This window comes from Dicentrarchus labrax, unplaced genomic scaffold (genome assembly GCF_905237075.1).
Source record: "Dicentrarchus labrax unplaced genomic scaffold, dlabrax2021, whole genome shotgun sequence".
Taxonomy (NCBI): Eukaryota; Metazoa; Chordata; class Actinopteri; family Moronidae; genus Dicentrarchus; species Dicentrarchus labrax.
In genome coordinates this window covers 25,193,355-25,215,778 of record NW_026136723.1, presented here as the reverse complement: position 1 = coordinate 25,215,778, position 22,424 = coordinate 25,193,355, and the positions used below count along the sequence as shown (strand labels likewise).

General features: G+C 39.8%; 2 protein-coding genes across 7 annotated transcripts; both read right to left on the bottom strand.

Moving 5' to 3' along the window:
- Window positions 1–368: 368 nt before the first annotated feature.
- On the bottom strand, window positions 369–8,217 carry kifc1 (kinesin family member C1). The gene is made up of 17 exons (XM_051390518.1): window positions 8,134–8,217; window positions 7,070–7,162; window positions 6,594–6,693; window positions 6,380–6,433; window positions 6,035–6,118; window positions 5,388–5,586; window positions 5,100–5,265; window positions 4,800–4,967; window positions 4,488–4,601; window positions 4,125–4,211; window positions 3,588–3,785; window positions 2,489–2,653; window positions 2,135–2,273; window positions 1,752–1,891; window positions 1,539–1,612; window positions 1,299–1,374; window positions 369–885 (listed from the first exon to the last, which is right to left on the bottom strand). Exons 2-17 carry the CDS (start codon window positions 7,157–7,159, stop codon window positions 841–843), a joined length of 1,899 nt encoding a protein of 632 aa, XP_051246478.1. The 5' UTR covers window positions 7,160–7,162; window positions 8,134–8,217; the 3' UTR covers window positions 369–840.
- A 1,176-nt stretch (window positions 8,218–9,393) lies between these two features.
- znf384a (zinc finger protein 384 a) lies at window positions 9,394–20,003 on the bottom strand. 6 transcript variants are annotated; one of them, XM_051391163.1, is made up of 12 exons: window positions 19,477–19,847; window positions 18,597–18,650; window positions 17,752–17,819; window positions 16,936–17,212; window positions 16,690–16,812; window positions 16,266–16,426; window positions 16,045–16,121; window positions 15,671–15,895; window positions 14,055–14,222; window positions 13,255–13,333; window positions 12,714–12,872; window positions 9,394–12,546 (listed from the first exon to the last, which is right to left on the bottom strand). In XM_051391163.1, the coding sequence occupies exons 2-12, from the start codon at window positions 18,643–18,645 to the stop codon at window positions 12,136–12,138; spliced, it is 1,797 nt and encodes a 598-aa protein (XP_051247123.1). In that variant the 5' UTR covers window positions 18,646–18,650; window positions 19,477–19,847; the 3' UTR covers window positions 9,394–12,135. The 6 variants fall into 6 exon arrangements, with proteins under 6 accessions (XP_051247123.1, XP_051247125.1, XP_051247122.1 ...); XM_051391165.1 differs by lacking the exons at window positions 18,597–18,650; window positions 19,477–19,847 and adding an exon at window positions 19,854–20,003; XM_051391162.1 differs by having other exon boundaries at window positions 18,597–19,847.
- Between the last annotated feature and the right edge of the window lie 2,421 nt (window positions 20,004–22,424).

The following is a 22,424-nucleotide window of genomic DNA, read 5'->3' as shown; positions in this document are numbered from 1 at the left end:
ATAAACCCAGAATAAAAGCAACTAGATGTTAAAAGATTTCTCAAACAAATCTCTGAAAGTTGATTTCCATATCATTGTCAAATGACATTTAAGTAATTTGCCTGGAAAATAAAACAAGGGAATTCAAATATATAAAACACAGTAGTTTGGTTTAGAAAATGTTTTCAGTAATGTTACAAGATCTGCCATAATATTTATATTTATTAAAGTATTAGCAATAATTTGAAATAAACACAAAGCAGAACAGGGAATATACAGTAAGCAGCCTTCTACTGAATGTCTTTATTATAAACATCATGTTGAGTACAAATAATAACAAAATGACTCCCCATTACCAGAAATCAAGACAAACAAAAGGGAAGCATCGGTATAATTGCACTACTTTTATTTGCAATTATTGTGCAAGTTACACAAAACACACTCAAACATGCTTGAATTTAAAAAAAACAAAAGATCAGAATAATATGGGTCCTTTTGTTAAAATGTGAGTAAATGTGTCGAATGGAGATCAAATGTCTCAACTAGCTCATTACAAAAACCCTCGAGAGGAAAGAAACTGAAAATCTACTACAAATATATGCGTATGTACACATCCACTTGATTTACAGAGAAGCATAAAAACGTTTAAAAGCCTGCGTTAGTGATAACTAAATGAGGCCCTGAGAATATACAAAAGGATTTTAGTTTTTGGTACAGATTGGCAGCACTGTGTGCCAAACAACACAATGTGTAAGTAAAAGTATAGAAAACAATGACACTAAGCATTTCATGTTATGACCGTCGTGGTAAAAAAAACATAGTGAGAACAGAATTAAGTTTTTTTTTTTAAAGCACTTCGCTCTACTTCCTGTTGGCACTTGCAGTCCCGATTACACAGTCGTTCACCTGTAAAGAGAACAAACAAAAGATTGTGTCACAAATCCCAAAGTCACGACTGTAAGAACATTATTAAGATATTACAGTGAAATGCTGCAGTCTAGAAACTAGTCAACAGATTTCAGTTCAATTCTGTGGAAAATGTAGCTCTGGGTCGAGGAAACAGGTAATTTGTTGAAGAGTTTATTGCTTTGACAATGTTACATGGGGCATTTTTGAACATTTTAATAATTTAGCCAGGAACTACTGCATTTAATTTATCTTAAAAAGAGCTTTCTCTTGTCCCGGCTAATAAATAAAATAACATTGGAGAAATACTAATGACACTATGGGTTGCTGAGAGGAAGTTTCCTAACAACAATTACGTTCACATCACAAGATTAATGCTCTCATGTCATCTTATACCAACAGACAGCACTGACCTTGCTGGCAAACCTCAAGGAGTTGAGGGTTTCCCCAAAGCTGTCTGGCTCTGGGGCGATGTTCACAAACATCAGGCTGCGATGAGAAAAACACAAAATCAACATAAATATTGTTAAAAAAGAGAGAGAGAATTTAAAACCAGCAAAAAGATGGTAAAATCGTATTTAGTCTGCCCTGGTTTGGGACTCAAGTGACAAAACGTAACCGACGTCCTGAAGCTACGCTGATGAAGAACTCACGTTTTGCTGTTTCCTCCTAAGCAGCCCTGCAGAAGGTAGGTAAGCTTGGAGTTCCTGTATGGAACGTAGCTCTCCTGGAACACAAACAAAACAACAAATAAATACTAAATAATGAACAAAAATGAGGAGCATTTTGTCATCCCCAACCTGGGGTGTAAATAAACTATATATCTAAGGTTCACAGCCTCAGGAGCACTCAGTGTTATTACAGACCTTGTTGGCCAGTGCGCTGATGACGATGCCCAGGTTGGACAGGGAGCCGTTGATGGCTGTCATCTCTTTGAAGCGCTCACCCTGAGACTGACTCTTCAGCATCCGCTCACTGCCAGCCAGGTCCACCAGACACAGAGTGGCTGTAATACACAAGAACAAACAAACACATCTTTATTAAAAATAAATATGCAGGCTTACCAAAAATAAGAATGTATAATAAAATCTAATTGAAGAGAAAGCTAAAAGCTATTTGGATACCGACACAAGATATCTGCTGTAAATGTGGGAAAAGGCACAATAACGTTAATGCTAAGTCAATATTAATTAACCAATTAACCAGAGTTACCACATTTCTGATACATAATCACTGGGACTGTACTCACACTTGCACTTCACATCCCTGCCAGCATTCACTCCCTCAATATCCAGCTGGAAGACTGAATGGGAGCGAGAGGAGCGGTCATTCTGGGCTGTCTGGGCTGTGGACCGATTCTGATTGGCCAACGCAATCAGGCCGAGAACCTGGCAGGAGGAGGGGATCATATCGATTATTTACTGTAAAGTAACAAATGCACAGTATAAATAAACTGATGTACTGATACGTCAATCATAGCCGTGTGCTTGTTTATGGATTAAAAATGATTTACATCAACTCTGCTGCAGTCTTTCATATTAGGTCATATATTTTTTTTAGACATCATCAGTCACAGAACTCGACCGATATCCGCCTGTCGTACCTGATCCTCGTTGGAGACCTTCTCGTAGGTGAGGTTGCTGATTGTCACCTCACTGTTGCTCAACTTTCGGATCTCGTGCTCAGGCCTCTTGCTGGCCTTCCCAGTGTAGAGGAGGTCTCGCAGGGTCTCGTTGTAAATTTCAACAAAGCTCGCTGTGAAGTTGAACTGAGATAAAAACAGAAATGGTTCCGACGTTTAATAAAAGTGTTCACTTTCCCTCGTGATGCTGCTTCTCCTCCACAGATACAAACATACTGTGTGACGCAGTACCCGAGTGCAGACAGGAGGTTAAATTGGTTGTGTGAAATGTACAGACTACCCTTAGCTCGTTTTAGTGGCGGTGGCACACAAGAGCAAAAATCCACATTGTGTGACACCCTGGGTGCCAAAAGAACAAACCAAACACCACCAGTGTGGCAGCACAATGGGTTGAGCATTACTGCAGCTTCTCTGTAGGGCAAAGGGGATCTTGTGATGCCTGTAATTCATTTTTATTACACCAACATAAGCAGGCTTTAGAAGGTAAACTACTGTTAACTCTGCAGTTAATTAGTTTATAAGCTAATGAAAGATGGCTGTCATTGCTTCATCTTTTTCATTTTGTGTAAAACTTCTCTGTGTGGGCACTGAGTTTGTTCAAAGCAGCCTAAAGGAAAAAAGGTGTAACAGATTTTTGCACTGCTCCGGGAGAAATCACACCAGAGTGAATGTTCTCCCAATGCTACAGCCCGTGTGCTGCTCTCTCCAGGTTTCTGTACATCTGTCTCACACTCTGTTGTGACATTGTGCTGTCCTTTAAACATGTGTCAGAATGTACTTTCTTACTCTAGCAATTATCCATGTGTGTCTGAATCTCTGTAAACAAGTCCCAAGCATTCAGTTATTGTGAATAAGTGCTGTTAGTGCTTAAAACTATTAGCAGATTGATCACAGGAAAGTTATTCTCTCCAATTTTCCTACTTGTTATTTGTCAAGTAGATAAAAACGTTTTGTGATGTGTCATTATCAAATGATGATAACTAAGGCCCAATGTGTACGTGGTGTGGCTCTGTAAGGTTTGGGAAGAGGAGCTGTTTGAATACCGACATATGACACTTACCTCCCAGCCTTGCGCTCCCAGCTTCTCTGCTGCTCTGAAGATCTGCGTTACAGCTCTGGGAATGACTCCTCTGGTCCTATCAAACTCGTCTCCCTCCATGGTGTATGTCTTTCCGCTCCCTGTCTGGCCATAGGCAAAGCAGCAGACGTTGTATCCATCCAATGCAGACTGCACCAGCAGTGAGATCTCCTCGAAGACCTGAAAACAAAAGTCACCATGAATTTCCTGCTCTGATGGGAAACAGCCACAAAATGTTCATGTATTTTAAAACAGTGGTGCAAACTGTCACTGTGTTTATTTTACCAGCTTATAAACTTTGATTGTTTTGAAAATTATGATTATTAAAAGGTTTTGTGGTGTATATGAGTGATTGTGTTTATGAAACACTAGATTGTGTTGTAAATCAATCATTTGTCAAGCATATTCCTAACATAACATAACAGTTAAAATTAAGCATTTTCCAAACTTTCAAGACTTTGTACGGATTTATTCGTGATAAATGTAAATTGTGATGTGTGTGTGTGTGTTGTTGTTTACCTCCTGTTGTGAAGCAGTCGGGCCAAACACTCGGTCAAAACTGAAGTTGTAATTCTTGTGAGTGTCTGCAGTTTTGCCTGTGTGAGACTGAGAAGCAGAAAAGAGCAGAAATTAGTTTGAGTTTCTTTTTATCACTTCTTCTTTTAGGTGTGTTTGTGATGATGGGGTTTGTTATAGTGACTTTGACATCCATTCAACTCATTCTGATGTTTTTCTTTTCTACAGTGTAATTGGCTGGTTAGAGTGTAAATACATCACAGAAACTCTAGAGAATACTTGCTGCTGTGGCTTATAAAAACAGTTTCCTTAACTATCTATTCAAATATGACTTTGAGAGATCTGGTAAGCCGACAGATTTCTCACCTCCTCTGTTTTGGCCAGTGTTATTGTCTTGTCATCACTAGCTGGGAGCTGGATGTGTTTGCTGAGGCCTCCATCCACCAGTGGGCGCACTCTGCAAAAGACCCTGATATTGCCCTGCATGGAAAGGGTGATAGATAAATTAGTCTCAAATCAGATAGAAGAAAACAACATTTGTTTGGTTGTTGCACAAGTACAAAAAAAAGGAGAAGGAACCAAATGTTCACCAGTTAGACTCAAACTAGAGACAAGGTCTCCATCACATATATGTGCTGAAAGGCCTTTGTTGAGCTGTTACTCCACATGATAACTTGCCTTGAGCTCCTGGATGGTATTGTGGAGCCGTCTGCGCTCCATCTCCCCGGCATGAAGGTCATCCTTCTGCTGGGACACTGTCTCTTTGAGAGATCGAACCTCTTCCTCTGTGTCTCTGAGGGTCCCCTGCAGGCGGGCCAGAGTTGACTCCTGCACTGAAAGCTTCATCTGGAGTAGAAAGACAAGCACAACTCAAAACCTTGTCTTTTCCAACAGAAGTATGGTATATTATGTCACTAGTTTCATTAGGGTCAGGTCTGTCAAATGCATGTTTATGGTTTCCAGCAGCAGACTTTATACCTTGAGAGTTTGCAGCTCTGTCTCTTGGCTGTCTCTGAGAGTCTCCATGACCTTGTATTTGCCTTCCAAATTGGAGAGTTCCTTTTGAAGGGTGTTCTTCTCACTAGAGACTTTCTCCAACTCATTGCGGACTCCGGCCAATGCATGCAGCTCATCCTCGTACTCACTAAAACCACCAAAAAGAAAGGACATTTAACGGAATTCAAACAGACAAATTAGTAACACTACAATGATGAGAGTAAAATAATGTAACTGGATTCATTTGTTCAAACAAAGTATTCTTCGCACCTGATCTGGCTCCTCTGCATCTCAAGCTCTTTCTCCATTTGATTCACTCTCGTTTGGCTCTGGATCATCGTGCCTTTCAGTTCCTCATTCTCCTGGTTGATCGATTTGTACTTGGTCTGGTAGTTACGGATCTTGCCCTCCATGTCGCTGACCTTGCCCTTCAGGTCCCATGCATGTCGCTTGTTGGCCCCGCCCCCACCTGTGCACAACAGCATCATCAACGGGTGCAATTCAGAACGCAAGATTCCTGCCCAGGTTTCCTTTGAGGCCATTACAAAACAGCCCTTTTCCACTGAACACATGCACACACATCACAGTACGAAGAACACGGGCCCAAATAATCCAATTAATAATGGCTGAATTCTATTTAGTTGCTCCAGGTTCAGGGACCTGGTATTTTGCATGCTGGGTTACTGGGACACGTGAATACAAAAGAGGTACTGTTTCTGTTATTAACACCTTTTGTACAAATAAAAATGTCTTTTCTGAAAAGGCCCATTCTGAATAAGACCATGCACTTAGAGATCACCTCATGCTATATTCTAAGATCTGGTAGAACGGCTGGCAGCACTAAAAACCAAACACTCATTCACTTGATTTGACATAATTTATTAAATAACAAGAGTCTCATGGAAAGGATCTCTCACCTGCTTTTGCACCCGCGGGTGCAACAGGTTGTTTGATGTTGCCTCCCTTTGCTGCAGTTGAAGCTATAGATTGTTTCAGGACACCTGATGAAACAACAAAGGACAATGCATGAAGAAAACATGACAAAATCACTCATGCAACACTAGAAACTATCATCTTGTTAATAATATCTTGAGTTTATGGTGGATTCAAAGCACTTCTACGTTTATTTGCTACCAGTTGGTAAACTGTACAACTTGTGAAATATAATCTTTATTAATACATAAGACCTAAACTAAACTGTAACGCCTGCAATCCTGACATACAATATAATATATACAATCACAGCAGACAGCTCATCTTACCTCTGGAAGGACCAACAGCCACGGTGGCAGCTCCCCCACCTCTGACTGGCCTAGCTGTGAAAGGGACAAAGTGAGACAGAGAGGTAAAGGTTTAGTCTAAAGAGGACAGAGGAACCTCAAATCAAACACGCTTGAACAAAACAACAAGAGCTGAAATTCTGTTTGATTACATTTTGTGCAGATTGTAAAACTCAGGGTGGAGCTAGTAACTTACAAACAAGTGCCCTGGATGCTGCAACAGCAGGCCGCTTGCTACCGATGATGGTAGCAGCTGCACGTGGTCTGACAGGCTCTGGGTCCTTACGAAGCTTCTTCTGCAAACACAAAAACACCAGCATAACATCAGAGCAACGACTTCACTTGTCAGGTTATGACAATAACCAATGTTTTCTTCCACACCTATCATGCACCATCATTTTGAGGACGCAGAAATGTTTACCAACTGTATTATATGGGCTACATGTCTTAGTCCCATTGTTAAACATTATAAAATAAAAGTAGAACAGAATCCAGTCTCATACAGAAATCCATTTTACTGTTTAGATCCTGAGTGACAGACCAATATCTGGGTGCTGGATAAATGGTTACTCCACATGCGAAGCAGCTTTAGGTTCAGCAGCAGAATAAAAACAGACAGAGAATAACTGGTATAAAGAAATGAAAGATGAAGATGATGATTTTAATACAAACCTGAGCAGGTGCAAAGTCTTGGCCATTCTCTGAGCTGCTGCTGCTGCTTGTAAGGACCCTTTTGCTTGAACTAACTGGCAAGCGGGACATGATCTGTTGGGGGTTGAGAGGAAAACTATAGTCAAAACAGACACAGAGAAAAATCTCACAGCATTAACACTTCTCTGTGGCACGAATATCAACCAGGAGGGTTCGCTCCTGTTTGTGCCTGCTACCATTACAGCTGCATCAGATGTCAATACCGGCACCCAGACATGTTTTAAAAAGGTAATTTCACAACACTTGCTGCTGTTCTACCTCTAAAATCCACTCTTCTATCCATCTGGATGAAAACAAATATTCAGTTTGCTGCATGAGAAGCCTGTTTGTCAAGTTGTGGTTGTATTTCCTATTGAGATTACATATGTTCTTGTTGTTTTTGCACAACAACAACAACAACAACAAAATAACCCATAATTGCATGCAAATATAAAATAATAGAAATCAATCAATAGAGACAAATATAGCTGTTAATCTGAAAAGAAACACAGGTTCATGTTATATTATGTTCATTAGAGATTAATGGATCAGGCAGTCAGAAAAACAAGGACATAGTATTGTTTGTTTTTTGTAAAATCAGATGCTTTGCTCTAAAGTAAAGTAAAGTAAATACATAAGAGGCTTATATATAAAAATATATATATAATATATAAACTTCTCCTACACTGGTGTTAGAGTATGTTTAACTACACAATGTCAGTGTATGGAGGTAGAGATTCACTCCATTCACACACTGTCAGCTGAAACACAACCAACTATAGTTCCTCTCTATCCTCTCAAACACAGGAGCCATTAAGGATCTTATTGTGTTAAATTAGCTCCGACCAGTAAACTAACGTTAGCTGTTAAATACAACGTCCCTGTCAGCTAAGCTAGTTGCCGTTAGCTTGAGCAAAAAAGGTAAATATATACGTTAAATTACAAAGACTATCACTTTTGTGTCGTCTATGAGCATTTATTTGTCCAATTTAAAAACGTAGATGAACAATATAATATATATAAAGCTTTGATTTATGAACAGTTACCTTTAGTAGAGTTGGATTTCGCTACAGATGTCTCCGGTACAAAGTCTGCGGCCGTTTGAATTTCAAATTCAACTGTTTTGGTGGGCGCTTCGCATAAGCTGCTCTGATTGGCGGAGCCAGCGTAAACCCCGCCCCTATCGCTATATGTGTTTGTTACACTGTACGGAGTGTCCCGCTCGGGCGGGATGGCGCTGTCCTCACGTTAGCCAGCCTGCGAAAGGAAACATTGTAAAAGTTGTAATAAAAACGAATCACATTGAGTGCTCCACTGTAGCTACGTCACTAATGACATTTGATTCACAACAATTTTATATTTATATCATTCACATTATTTAATATTATTAATATTATATTAATATTATAATCATATAATATATATATATATATATATATATATAATAATAAACCTTTGATGTAACGATGTGCTTAAATTTTCATTTTGTTTTAGAGGCAGTGTAAATGCTGTAGTATCATCATTGACAGTGTATATATATATATATATATATATATATATGTTTTCTCTTCATTTACTCTTTAATTACAGCAAAATATAATCAGCTTTAACTAAATTTACAGTCAAACTCAAACAGATAATAACAAATAAAACACTGCTTGAGTTCACTGCTTTACGTCCACTACATTTAAAAGGAAAATACAAATTTTGTGATAGTAGTTGTCAAAATGCTTAAGCTACTAACTGTGATCACTGCATTTCTTCACAATGTAACATCCAGGGCTTTGTGTTTTAGTTTTTTACATGGTTCATGTCACAGTAAATGATCCACAATACTGTGTTCAGCAGTCTCACAAACACAGCGATTCAATTCAATCTTTCACCACAAATCCACAATATTTCTGCTACATTGAGATGCATGTACTGTATCACTTCCCTGACAATTAAAATGGCTATTATTATATTATTAATATGTTTTTTTTTACAACACAATTAACTATTGTCTCACTCTTCTCGCTCTCACATCTTTCCATTTTACACATTGTTCACAGTTGTATGTTGTTGCAATTATTGAAAGGCTCATTATTTTGTGTTTCTCACAGATTCTTCAGCCTACAAATCAAATTATCAGAGAAAATCTTTCATTTTTAACCAACTGATTAATTATGAACACTTCAATCAATCAATCACATCCTTTTTTACCCACCGTGATGCTGGTTATGGAGCTTTATTGCTCAATAAAAGCAGAAAAAAGGTGATTTTTCAGTCTAAATATCTAAATTAAAACAAAAATAAAAAATCAGACATAACTTAACCTCAGATTTTATCAAATCATTCAAAACAATATCAGATCATCATACATTCTTATGAATACCACGCAGAATGGATTTTACTAAAATAAATCAGACAATAAAGTTTTTTTCATCATAAACTGTTTTCGAACTTTATTCTCCTTAAGGGAAGAAACAGTCTGTTCAGATGAGCAAGAGGTGTAACTGTGCATACAGTATGCGAGAGTGTAGCATAAGAGGGCAGTTAATAACTGTATTATTATCAGGAGCATCAGTAATAACATTAACAAGAATATTGAGAGTGTGTTATTTTTCATAAAAAGACAATGAAATACAAGGAGGAGTATACATGAAGACAATCAGCCAGTTGTTCAGGCCGCTTGAACATTTTGATTTGGGTAGAGATAGCTTGTGCACGAAAACATGGCAGCAGTGTCCCAGGTCACCTTTGTCACAGCCTCATTTAATGGTATTTAATCATTAACAGATACTCTCAGATCACTTGTAAAAGTGGTCATGAAGGAGTGATCAACTGGTTCAGGTGGCAGCGGGTCACTATCTCACAGTTCCACAACCATTTTGTCCAATAAGCCCAATAACAGTCCCTGTTAATTATTACAAACAGTTTAACTTGGCCAAACCGTTGCAGGTTACATCATAATGAATGAATATCATCTGGTTATGTTGCAGCCATTGTTCTCGCAGTGAATGAGACTATCTCTGCACTACATGGATTCTTCTTTAAGACTCACTGGCCCTTCAGATTATAGACTCGCTGATGGTTTGAACAGAACGTGTCTCTGAGCAACAGACTTTTTTTTAAAAGGCCTAATTACAATTAAAGTGAATATCACAAAGTGCAATTTGTAGTTTAACCAACTTTTTGGCTTTGCTGAGCGTGGAGGTTACCTGGGATACCAGCCAATGATTTGGTACTTGTTCATTTGAGTTCCTTTAGTTTCCATATATGCTTTATACAGGACATACTTCCCTTTTACAGATGAAAAAGTATTTTCTATCTATTTTATGTACAGCATACTGCAATACAATAATGCCTCAGATAATTGATAATAATGTGGATAACATTTGCAATACAGTTATAATGAAAGTAGTAATAATATGTATGAAAAGTTCTTTAAAAAAAGATCGATAACAGTACCTGTCAGCCATTTTTATCACACAATCATTATTTCCCCAACAACTCCCCCGACAGTGACGAGTTGGGCTGTTACTCACTGAAGAATAGTAAAAATAAAAAAACAAATAAAGGGGGGGAAATGCTCTGTCAGGACTTTTCTCTCTGTTCCCTTCTCATTCATGCACTCACTTTGCTTTCTCTCTGAGTTTGCTCACGCGTTCCTCTGTTGGTAGAAAAATACATACATATGATATATTAAAAAAAAGTACAATGATGACAAACATAGGCATGAAGTACAAGCTTCATCAAGTGCTTTCTTTATGACCCCTCCCACCCCACCAACCCCCCCTTTTTTTTTTTTTTTTAAATCGCTCACGTTTCCATCGTCTCGCTCTGCAGCAGATTCCTCACATTTAGTGCATTCTCAAACCGCTCCGTCTCTTTTGTTCCAAGCTTTGGGCTCCGACCGAGAAATGGTTCCTGGACTCCTCGCTGTCCGAGGGGAGGCGGGTGTAAATAAGAACATCACGATTTGTGAAATGCACACTTTGAGATTCAGCCCCAGGCTTTACCCTAATCCCATAATACGCCACGTCGTTTCCTTTCAGGAACTCCTCTTGTTGGTGGTTTTCTCAGGCTCCAGTCCAGTCGTTCTGATCCAACCTCTGTTGTCCACAGCACATTGGCAGTGTCATACAAAAGCTTTTCAGACCTTCCTCATTTTTCCGACCAGTGCCGCTGCCATCCAATCTCAGTTGCTGTTATGAATCTCTATAGTCTTTCATCACTCACTCCTTTCCTCATTTCTCTTCCTTGTTTTGGCTTGAATTAAACAATGGAGAATGTTCAGATTAATGTGATCTGAATGTGTGGAAAAATTACACCATTCTCTACGACCATAAATGAGCAGAGAATAGTGTAATTTATAGATATTTTACATCTTCATCCTCCTTGATGCCCACTGCAAACAACGCAATACAAAAGAAGAGAAGGGACACCAGGGAGCCTCTTTAATCAAGATTCTCAGAGGACTGCTGGTTTAGGATCAGTGTATTAAGTGTGATTTACAAAGCAGATAAGTTGATAACTGGTCCATCTACTCATAGCTGATTAAATCAGAATTTGATCAATTCAGGTCTAGATTTCAGTCATAATAATATAAAAGCCAAAACTGATCTCACATTAGGTTTTGGTAAAGTTTTCACAAACTGGAAGAATGTGGTTCCAGGCTGAAGAATAAAATACTTATGTCAGTGTCCTAGACCAGCATTTCTACTGAAAGATACTTGGCACAAGTGGGCTCAGGAATCGAGAAGCACATTGTAAAATATCTGTGTTCTAACAACTAATTTAATGTTGTACTCAGAATTAAAGCTTCTTCATCATCAGGTTGATAATGTCATCAAAGCCACTAATGTCTCATACTTTCCAATTGAGAATAGTATCAATAAACCAGATGATTTGACGAATGGGGGGAGTAAACTTTTACACCCAATTTGCCATTTTTTCTTGCTTAAGAAGGCAATAATACTGAATACAGTTAAATTACTTGTTCATATGGAGCTTTTTACACTGCAGACACAATTAGTAATTTCTCTAACAGAGTGGGAAGACGCAGCCTATGAGTTCATGTGCTCCACCTGTATGGCTGATGTGGAGACGGTGAGGCAGAGGTCTTTGTGGGTCACTGGCAGGTCCGCCACAGTGACTGGTTTGTACTGGATTTCGCTGGCTGACACTGTCTTGTACTGGTGGAGGTCAAAAGGGCATTGAACCACAGCTTCCGTGGGCTGCTGGTGTGACTGGTAGCTGCCTGGGGGTCCAGGGTTAGGGTTCTGGGAGTTGTTGTTTGGGTTGTTCTGGCTTTGGAGCTGGCCTGCTCTGCCCCCACCTCCTCTCCCTCGGCCACGGCCTCGGCCTCTGCCCCCTCCCCCTGGCGTAAGGCCCTGGGCCTGCTGAGCAGCTACAGTTGCTGCCACAGTAAGCGGGTCGGGGTTGTGCTTCCTCATGTGTTTCATTAGATACGTCTCCTGCAGTTGGGGAGAGAGAGAAGCAGAAGACATGATGACAGGAATGAAAAAAGAGAAGGAAGGGATCTGTTTAATTCAAGGTATATTCAGTAAAGTTAGTTGTTTTTGAAAGACCACAGTCGTGTAAAAGGTGTGTGTGATATTGACTGACGAGTCTGAGAGCCTACCGAGGTATAGGATCGGTTACAGAGGCCACAGGAGAACAGCTTGGCATGTTTGACAGTGTGCGTGGACAGGTGCACCTCCAGGCTGGCAGCATCTGTGTAACCACGGTTACAGTTGTGGCACTTGTACGGCTTGTCTTTGTTGTGCTGCCGACGGTGAGACTGTGGGGAGAGGAAGAGGGACACAGAGGAAGGGTTGGGATCAACAGCCATTAGCACAATCAATAAAGGGATGTTTCCTGAACGCAAAGTGAATCTGATGATGAGAGTGCAACAAAAATGTCTCAAAGAGCAATTAGATTTTATATTATTTTACAAACAGTGGAAAAAATTCAGTAGATGGGCCAATAAGAGCATTTATCTTGATCTTGACTACAGTGGAAAGGCAAAACAATTTCAGCTCCATTAGGACTGATTTCTGTTTTAGCTTTCATGTGACCTTAATGTAAAGTGCACACTCATGTTTTGGCCAAGAAAGAGAAAATCTTGCAATAGAAAACGTCATCAGTTAAGTAGCAAGGATCAAACCTGTGAATTCCTTTACCTGTAGGTTGGACAACTGAGTGAAAGATTTTTCACAGCCAGGATGGTTACACTTGTACGGTCGGTCGCCGGTGTGAATCCTGAAAAATCAGTTAGTCACATCATTAGTTAATTACACTATAATTATAATTTCTTACTGCACTTGCATCAAGAAAATAAAAAAATGAGAGTGATGTGCATTATTACGAGTATTCAGTATGTTATCTCTTAGCCAAAGCAACATATTGTACATACAGCAGTGTTATTCCGGTTCAAATGAAGTGCACTCATCCCCCCTTAGTGGTCTATCATTTACCATCATTCACAAATCAAAGTAAACATATTAAAGATATTTTAATGGCATTAAGATCCTAGCTTAGTAGCTTCCTCAATTTTATTTTCTTCAACTTTTAAGGCAGTTCTTTCTGGTATGTGGTTTTATTAACTCGTATGTCCAGTGATTCAAGTTGTGAAAAATGCTGAGGTGGTTTGTACCTCTTCAAAGGCTTTAGATACCTTTAACCCTGCTTTCAGACCATTATATGACCATTTGGCATCAATAAACAATCAGAAACATTAAGCCATCCAAGGCAGGAATTTACCATAAGCAAGGTTTGGCTGTTAGATAGGTAATGGGTTAAGTCAAATAAATGTTAATGCCACTCTGTGTAAGACCTGAACATTTCTTACTTTGGCAAATCTGATTTAAATGATAGAAATCACATCACAATGACATAATTCTCCACACACCTGCTCCCATACATGCACACATAAAAACACATCCGGCCATTCAAACCCACACAGCCCAGCCCAGACCAGTACCGTGTGTGCTGCTGTAGGTGACTGAGCTGCCTGAATGTTTTCTGGCAGTAGGAGCAGGAGTAGGGCTTGGCCCCGGTGTGGATGCGGATGTGCTGGGACAGGTAGCTGGAGTTGGCAAACGACTTGGAGCAGTGGGGACACTTGTGGGGCTTGGCCTCAGTGTGGTTTCTAACACGGGAAACCGGGATTGGAGGGGTGAGGAGGTGGAGAGAGAGAAACAGAGAGAGAAACAGCGAGAGATTTTTAAGCTACAGCATGACCAAACTTCACGATGAACTGAAGACCAAATCATGCGTTAAAGTTAACAGGATCTGCGATCAATTGCGCTGATCATAGATCATTAAGTCTGACAGTGTGCTCTTTGTGCTGTGTCTGAGTTGTGAAAACACAGAACAAAAACATACAGCAAGCACAGTCACGCTTTTCTCTTTCTCTCTCTCTCTCTCTCTCTCTTGCAGTCTCTCCACTTGGTGTGCCCTGCTTTCAGTGGAGTGTGTTTATGAATGTCTGACTCTGCTGCAGTCAAATTGAAATGTAAATTCAAAATGATTGGCAGGCCGGTGGAGTGCATCTTCCTGTTTAAAATTAATGGCTTGAAACTCACAAAGAAAACCCCCGGTGCATGGCAATAAGGCGAATGGAAACATGAAGAAGGTGAAAGACAAGGTCATTCATGACAACGTGAATGGGAGACAGGTGCTTTCATCACTTACATGGTCACACATGTAATCCAAGAAAAAACATTCTCAGTGTCGGATTAGTGGCTTTATCTGTTCTGGAAATATGATCATGAGGGTGTGTGAAACATGCAGGCTGACTCGGAGGATGGAAAAAACAATAAGAAGTGTGTATTGTTTTAAAGGGCTAAATTATGATACAGTTAGCATGCAAAGAGTCTCACAGATGTGTGATTAAACCAACAGACAGCTGACAACGTTTTTACCATCTAGTTTTCAGCTTTGTGAACATAAACAGTGCCATTTTCTCTCCATTGTGACCTTAACCAGAATTCTATTTAATGCCTTTCCTGCCTGACATTAAATTCAAATGAAAAGCGTTTGGACGTCACAAGGTGCTTCAGCCCAAAGAGGGGATGTTAGAAAGAGTGGTGTGAAAGCCGAGGTGGATCCAAAGAAACCAGAAAAATAATAAGATAACGCAACATGCATGCAGTACCAAGCCAAGCATGTGATAGTGCCACCAGAAGGATGAAAAACAGACACCAACCACCTACTGAAGGTATACTTTGGTGGTAACTGGTACTGTGAGTTGACCTCTACTAAACACTGTAACATGCATCCACCCTTATGTATTACATTTGATTATAAATAATATTCTTAATTGATAAATACAAAATAAAAGAAGCTCAAAACAATAATTAAACTTAGTTTAGTGTTGTAACTTCAAAGGTTATTCTCAAACTGTGCATAAAGAGCTTTACACTGTCAACACTTTCCCCATCACATCTCCATCTCCCTGCCCCATCCTCCCTCCATCAGTCACCCCCTCCCCCGCTTTGACAACAGAATCCACATGAACAAGCAGGTGCACACACACACACACACACACACACACACACACACACACAGGACTGCACACCCCACTCAGACCAGTACCGTGTGTGCTGCTGTAGGTGACTGAGCTGCCTGAATGTTTTCTGGCAGTAGGTGCAGGTGTAGGGCTTGGCCCCGCTGTGGATGCGGATGTGCTGGGACAGGTAGCTGGAGTTGGCAAACGACTTCGAACAGTGGGGGCACTTGTGGGGCTTGGCCTCAGTGTGGGACTTGGCATGGATCTGCATGTCTGACTTGCTGAAGAACGTCACAGCACACATCCGACACCTTGGCAATGAGAGGGAGAAGCAAACTTTAATGGCACACAAAGCGGTCGAGGAGATTTAATGTAGGCCTGCAAGTTTTAAATGTTGAATTAAAATCTATGATGCCACAAACAACAATGCTTTTCTCTGATCTCAATATCTTTCTACTACCTGTAAGATTTGGGACCATCTTTGTTGGTATGATCATCCTCATCGTTTGACAGGTCATATGGGTCAGCAGTGTGGTGCTGTAACACAATAACAATATATTAGTTATGAAGACACAAACACTGGCCATTCATGCTGTATAGAAACTTACACTAACTCACTAACAGCTACATCAGAAGTCCAACAAAAGACTATAAGCTACAGAAAGAGGAAGAGACCCTCACCTGTCCACCAGCCAGGTGCGCCAATATTAATGCATCGCTTCCTGGTGGGAGGACCCCACCCACTCCAGCCACTCTTCCCATCATCTGTTTGCTCTTCCTGCCTCTCTTCGATGGTGTCGGCATGACAACTGCAGGAGGGACAGCAATGTCCTCCTTCTTGTCTGGAAAACAAAAGAAAAGTAAAAAGAAAGAAAAGAGAACAGAGGACGGGGGGGATGTTGTGTGAAGATAGCATCTGTTAAGAGATGCACAAATGTGATGTAATTGGTCCCACATATCACCTACATTCGGTGTCTGCCTGGGGAGCAATACTAAAACAATTGGCATAAACTTTGACAACACTTAAAACACTATCCAACTAACAGCAGCTGTTGCAGACGAGCTGAAGTGACTGAAGTGACGGTGAGCCGCGACTGTGGTTTACCTGCATTTGAGGCGTGCAGTGCAGACACTATCATGGTGGTGGCAGTGTGATGTCCAGCTACAAAAGACTGTGTGGAGGCAGTGGGGACCAGTGTGCCTTGAGGGGTGGTGATCACTAATCCCGCTAAGAGAAAAATTAAGACTGTGATCTGACTGTCTATTTGGACAAAACAAACATTTTACATGAATTCTCTTGGGGGGGGGGGTCATTATTCAGACTAGAACAAGGACAAAGCAGCCCACTCACCTGCAGTCATGATACCCGTAGAGGGAACAGGCACAACGGTGATGTTCTGTGAGGTGTGCGACTGGTGCAGGTGTCCCCCGACCACACTTAAAGATCCGCCGCCACTGTTGCCTCCCGCAGGACCCCCACCTCCCTCCTGCTTGGGGATGGCGAGCACAGCCGTGGGATAGTGGGGGGAGGAGGTGGAAGATGCAGAGGGGTGAGGGAAGGAGGCTGCATTGGCCTTCTCTTGACCAAGCTGCTCCTTTGCCTTGTTCAGGAACATGGCGTTCTCGATCTAGAAAGGGGATGAGGAGAGGGGCGGGTTGATGGTGCGAGGAAGGAAAGAAGGAAGGGTGAAGTATTAAAGAGGAGAAGAGGACAGGATGGGTGTAGGTGAAACATTGGGAGATAGCACGAGGATGGCAGGGTAAGGATGGGGTGATGAAGCAATGTAGTATCAGAGGAAGAGGGGAGAAGACAGAGGAGGAGAAGCAGGCGATGGGAGAGGACAGAGAACGAAGGCAAGGTGAGATGCAAAAAAGTAAACGAAAAAAGGAACAAAGAGAGGTTGAAGAGACGAGAGGGACAGGAGTGATCATGTGATCAAGTGAACCCCCACGAATGTCAAGCACTCAATGTCAGGTTAAAGCCAACTTCACAGACTAAGCGAGCATTATTCGGTGGTGATATCAACAACATGTTCAGGGTCAAATCATTGTCTGCTATTAGGTAATGTTTAAAGTATTTCCATTAACAAAGTGATTATTCCGGGTATCTTTTGACATAGCACATACCAATCCACCATGTATATTTCAACAATAAGGTTGTGTCTACCTGTCCTTGTACAGTGGGGACGGGAGACCAAAAGTATGATGAGTTGAAATGGGAATCGTCCATTATTTCTGTAATTAAAAAGCAACACACTTAGAAAACACCTGTCCTCGTCCTCCTCCTCCTCCTTCTTACTATGCTCTTATGTTGTTGTTGTTTTTACTTTCATGTGAAACCATGCATGGCTGTGTTTCAATCATCTTAGTTTGTTTCCTTTCCTTGTATCCTCTCCTCCTCATCAGCTGGCACAATGAACATGTTTCAGGATCAGTGTGCAGTGCAAACACCAGGCAGGATTAGCTGTGGCCGGTTAATGTGTCTCCTAAATCAGCCACCTTGAAACCATTATTTAAAGGGATCGCTTTACAAAAGTGTAAGATTATTAAGCCTAATGCTTTTAGATTTGTGCTGTTAGATGTACAGAGAAGAGGATGTGAAAGGAATCAGATAAAGATGTTCAATCCCGGGAAGGATAGACATAAAATAAAAATCTACAGGAGGACAGAAGAGGCAAGAGTTGAGAAAACACCAACAGTAATCAGTCTTTGAGGCGTTTGATAATGTTTTCTAACACAGCCCATGCACTTCCTCACTAGTCCCTCACACATTATGGCTGCAACCAACAAATTTCACAATCTTAAGAGTGGTTGCTTTATCAGCAACATGTTAATGAGTCTTAACAAAACAATGTGTCAGAACTATTTACTGCCCGGAAAACTAAGACCGAGACGTGTTCTCCAGACTGAATGCAATGTGTTGAGAATAACATCCTTACGAGCGTGCATATGGTTTGTTGAAGACAACATTCACTGGTTACAAGACTAGCGTCTATCTTTTCATTATCAAACCTCTGATCTTCTGTTTCCTGATCATCTCCCACTGACACATAGGCAACATGTTTTCTGTAGCACAAAGAAGGAAGTTTCATTGTTTCATTGTTCTATGTCGGCATGCACTTGCACTTTATTTTCCACATACGTTACTACCGTTATACACACACAGTACAGGAAGTTTTTGAGGCTCGGTTTTCTGTATGCATGTTAAGATGCCATGCATAAGCTATACCGCACACCTACCAAGAAAAAGCATGCATGTAATTACACGTTAGTAAAGCTGAGCTGACATTTAACATGACTGACAGCTGGTAAAGCCGTTTAACCTCAACGGCACACACTAACAAAATAAACTGAGGTAACGATAAACTCCATGCAGAACATTGGCAATGCACAAGTCCAGGTACGTTTGTTTTCCACGAGTCTCCTCTCTGTAGCTGCACAACCTACAAACACATCAAAGTTTCCTGCGGCACATTACTGAATAACGCACAGACCGCCGCTGACTGACCACTCAGGGGTCGTTATTACTGTAAAGCAAAGTCAACGCTTCAGTGCTCTGAGAGACATTTTTTGACGAAGGTGTGTGTGTGTGTGTGTGGGTGGGGGGGAGAGAGAGAGACACAAGCTGGCTCCCCCCAAAACACACACAGCTAGCTGCGGGCTGACGTTAGCGCTGACTGATCAATAACTTATATAAAACAGTTTAAACCAGGGGAGCTTCTTGCATTCAGCACTCAGCCCTGCCTGTCGTTAACGTTACACTGCAGCTAACCAGCAGCCGAGCATTAGATTATTATTCTCTGTGTGTGTTTGAGGGGGGGGGGAGTGTAAACAAACATGGCTAGCGGTTAGCTGGTTAGCGCAACAAGACAAGGGGAGCGAGCTAACTTGCCTCCATTAATTTTCTCCTTTTGTTCGCGGGCTTTGCTCTGAGCTTAGGAGGAGGCCTTGTGTGTTCATATGCTTAACTAGCTCGTCGCTTGGTAAAACACAAACACCCTCGCCTCCCCTACGCCTCCATTGCTCACTCCCTGCTCATCTCGCGGAGAGAAAATAAAAAAAAGAGAAAAAAAAAAAAAAAAAAAGTCTCGGATAAAAAAAAAAAAAAAAAAAAAAGACAGGAGGGGGAAGAAAAAAACGTCGACACCGTTGCCTCTGTTAGGAGACGCAGCTTCATGCAGACTTCCGGCGGTTGGGACGACAGTGCTCTCAGACACACTGAAAATAGCAGATCATTAACAACCGATTAATAACTCCTGGGTTAATTACCGGTGATATCGATCCCCCGTCAACCCCCCGGATCTTCCTCGGGTCGGGACAGTTGGGAAACTTTGTCCAAATCCGCCCCTCAAACACAGATAGGCCTTTTTTTTCTTCGCTTTTTTTTTTCCTTTTTTTCCCTCCAGCTCTCGGCAGAGTCAAGTCAGTCGGATAGTTTAACGGTTGCGCTTCCGGTTGCGTATTTCAAAATAAAAGCCTGTTTTGATTTAAAGCCGCCTGGTTTTAATCAGAAAAGTGTTTTCCGTCCATGATGATAAAAAAAAAAATCTGTTAGTCATGTTGGCAGTATATATAGTCATTATAATGAGGAACTTTCTCAAAATATTGACTCAGCATTTAAAAATATTGACATAGTATCTCCAAATAATGAGAAAGTTTCTTAAAATAATGACTTACTATCTCAAAAATAATGACTCAGTATCCAAAACTAATAAGAAAGTTTCTCAACATTTTGAATTAGCATCACAAAAATAATAATAAATAAATAAATAAAAATAATAAAGTTTCTCAAAGTAATGAGAAAGTTTCTCAAAATATTGAGAAAGTTTCTCAAAGTAATGAGAAAGTTTCTCAAAATAATGACTTAGTATCTCAAAATAATGAGAAACTTTCTCAAAATAATGACTTAGTATCTCAAAATAATGAGAAACTTTCTGAAAGTAATGAGAAAGTTTCTCAAAATATTGAGAAAGTTTCTGCAAGTAATGAGAAAGTATCTCAAAATATTGAGAAAGTTTCTGAAAGTAATGAGAAAGTATCTCAAAATAATGAGAAAGTTTCTCAAAATAATGACTTACTATCTCAAAAATAATGCCTCAGTATCCAAAACTAATAAGAAAGTTTCTCAACATTTTGACTTTGCATCACAAAAATAATAATAAATAAATAAATAAAAATAATAAAGTTTCTCAAAGTAATGAGAAAGTTTCTCAAAATATTGAGAAAGTTTCTCAAAGTAATGAGAAAGTTTCTCAAAATAATGAGAACGTTTCTGAAAGTAATGAGAAAGTATCTCAAAATATTGAAAAGTATCTCAAAATATTGAGAAAGTTTCTCAAAGTAATGAGAAAGTTTCTCAAAATAATGACTTAGTATCTCAAAATAATGAGAAACTTTCTCAAAATAATGACTTAGTATCTCAAAATAATGAGAAAGTTTCTGAAAGTAATGAGAAAGTTTCTCAAAATATTGAGAAAGTTTCTGAAAGTAATGAGAAAGTATCTCAAAATATTGAGAACGTTTCTGAAAGTAATGAGAAAGTATCTCAAAATAATGAGAAAGTTTCTCAAAATAATGAGAAAGTTTCTGAAAGTAATGAGAAAGTATCTCAAAATAATGAGAACGTTTCTCAAAATAATGACTTAGTATCTCAAAATAATGAGAAAGTTTCTCAAAATATTGAGAACGTTTCTGAAAGTAATGAGAAAGTTTCTCAAAATATTGAGAAAGTTTCTGAAAGTAATGAGAAAGTTTCTCAAAATAATGAGACAAGTTTCTCAAAGTATATACAGTATATATGAGATACTAATATTTTTGTAGTTAATGACTTTGTGATACTAAGTCAGTATTAAATAGTAAATGGGCTTCAATAGGAAATAACCAGTGTCTTCAGAATACATTCACCACTAGGATTGGGAAGGTTACAATAAAAATATAATCTGATACAATTATTAGTTACCTGTTTAAAACGTTGCCAGTAACCTAATCGAACCATCACAATATTAAAGTAATGTAACTTGATTACGTTACGTTACTTTTGGATTACTTCAACACTAAATATGCAAATACAGACAAGAGAGAAGAACTATGAATAAGAAGTAGAGATGTAAGTGTATTCTTTAAGACAACAGAACAACCTTAGAAAACAAGATGGAAACAGAAAGAAATGGAAAATGTGTGAAATTGTAATAAAATATTACATTTCTCAATTCCCTTTAGTCTGAGAATATTTCTTAAAATAATATAATGAGTGTCTATTTGACTGCAGTTTGAATTTTGTCTTGTTTGTATGTTAATGCCGGTTATTCTCAGGTAGTTTAAATCTTAATTTTGAAGGAAAATCCTCTTACTTCCTGTAGTAGTTTGGCTTTCTCTAGCTAACTTGACAGAGCTGCCAACGTCCATTCAGTGCCTTCCGGTGTATTAATTACCCGTCAGTGTCTGGGGTTGACTACATTATTATGATTATCAGTTATCTTTGTACATTTTGGTCTTAAATTGTTCATGTTCTTCAGCATAGCACAGTTCTCTAATGGCCACACTTAAAAGGCTTCATTGCTGCAGTGTTCTTGCATCCACAATAGCCTTTTCAAGCACTATTATTTCCATTTGTATTTAATTTATGTCCACATAGACACAATAATGGACCCACTTCTTTTGTCAGCAAACATTTAGCTTCTGGGAAAGAACCAGGGTTGTGTGTAGACGGTCACTAGTTTGAATCCCTGGACAAATAAATAAATAAATAAAGATGCAACAACAGCTTTGGTAAGGCACTGTAGCTGCAACAGAGCTGCTCAGTGCAGACAGTAAAACACTGCAGCTCTCAGGGACGTGCAA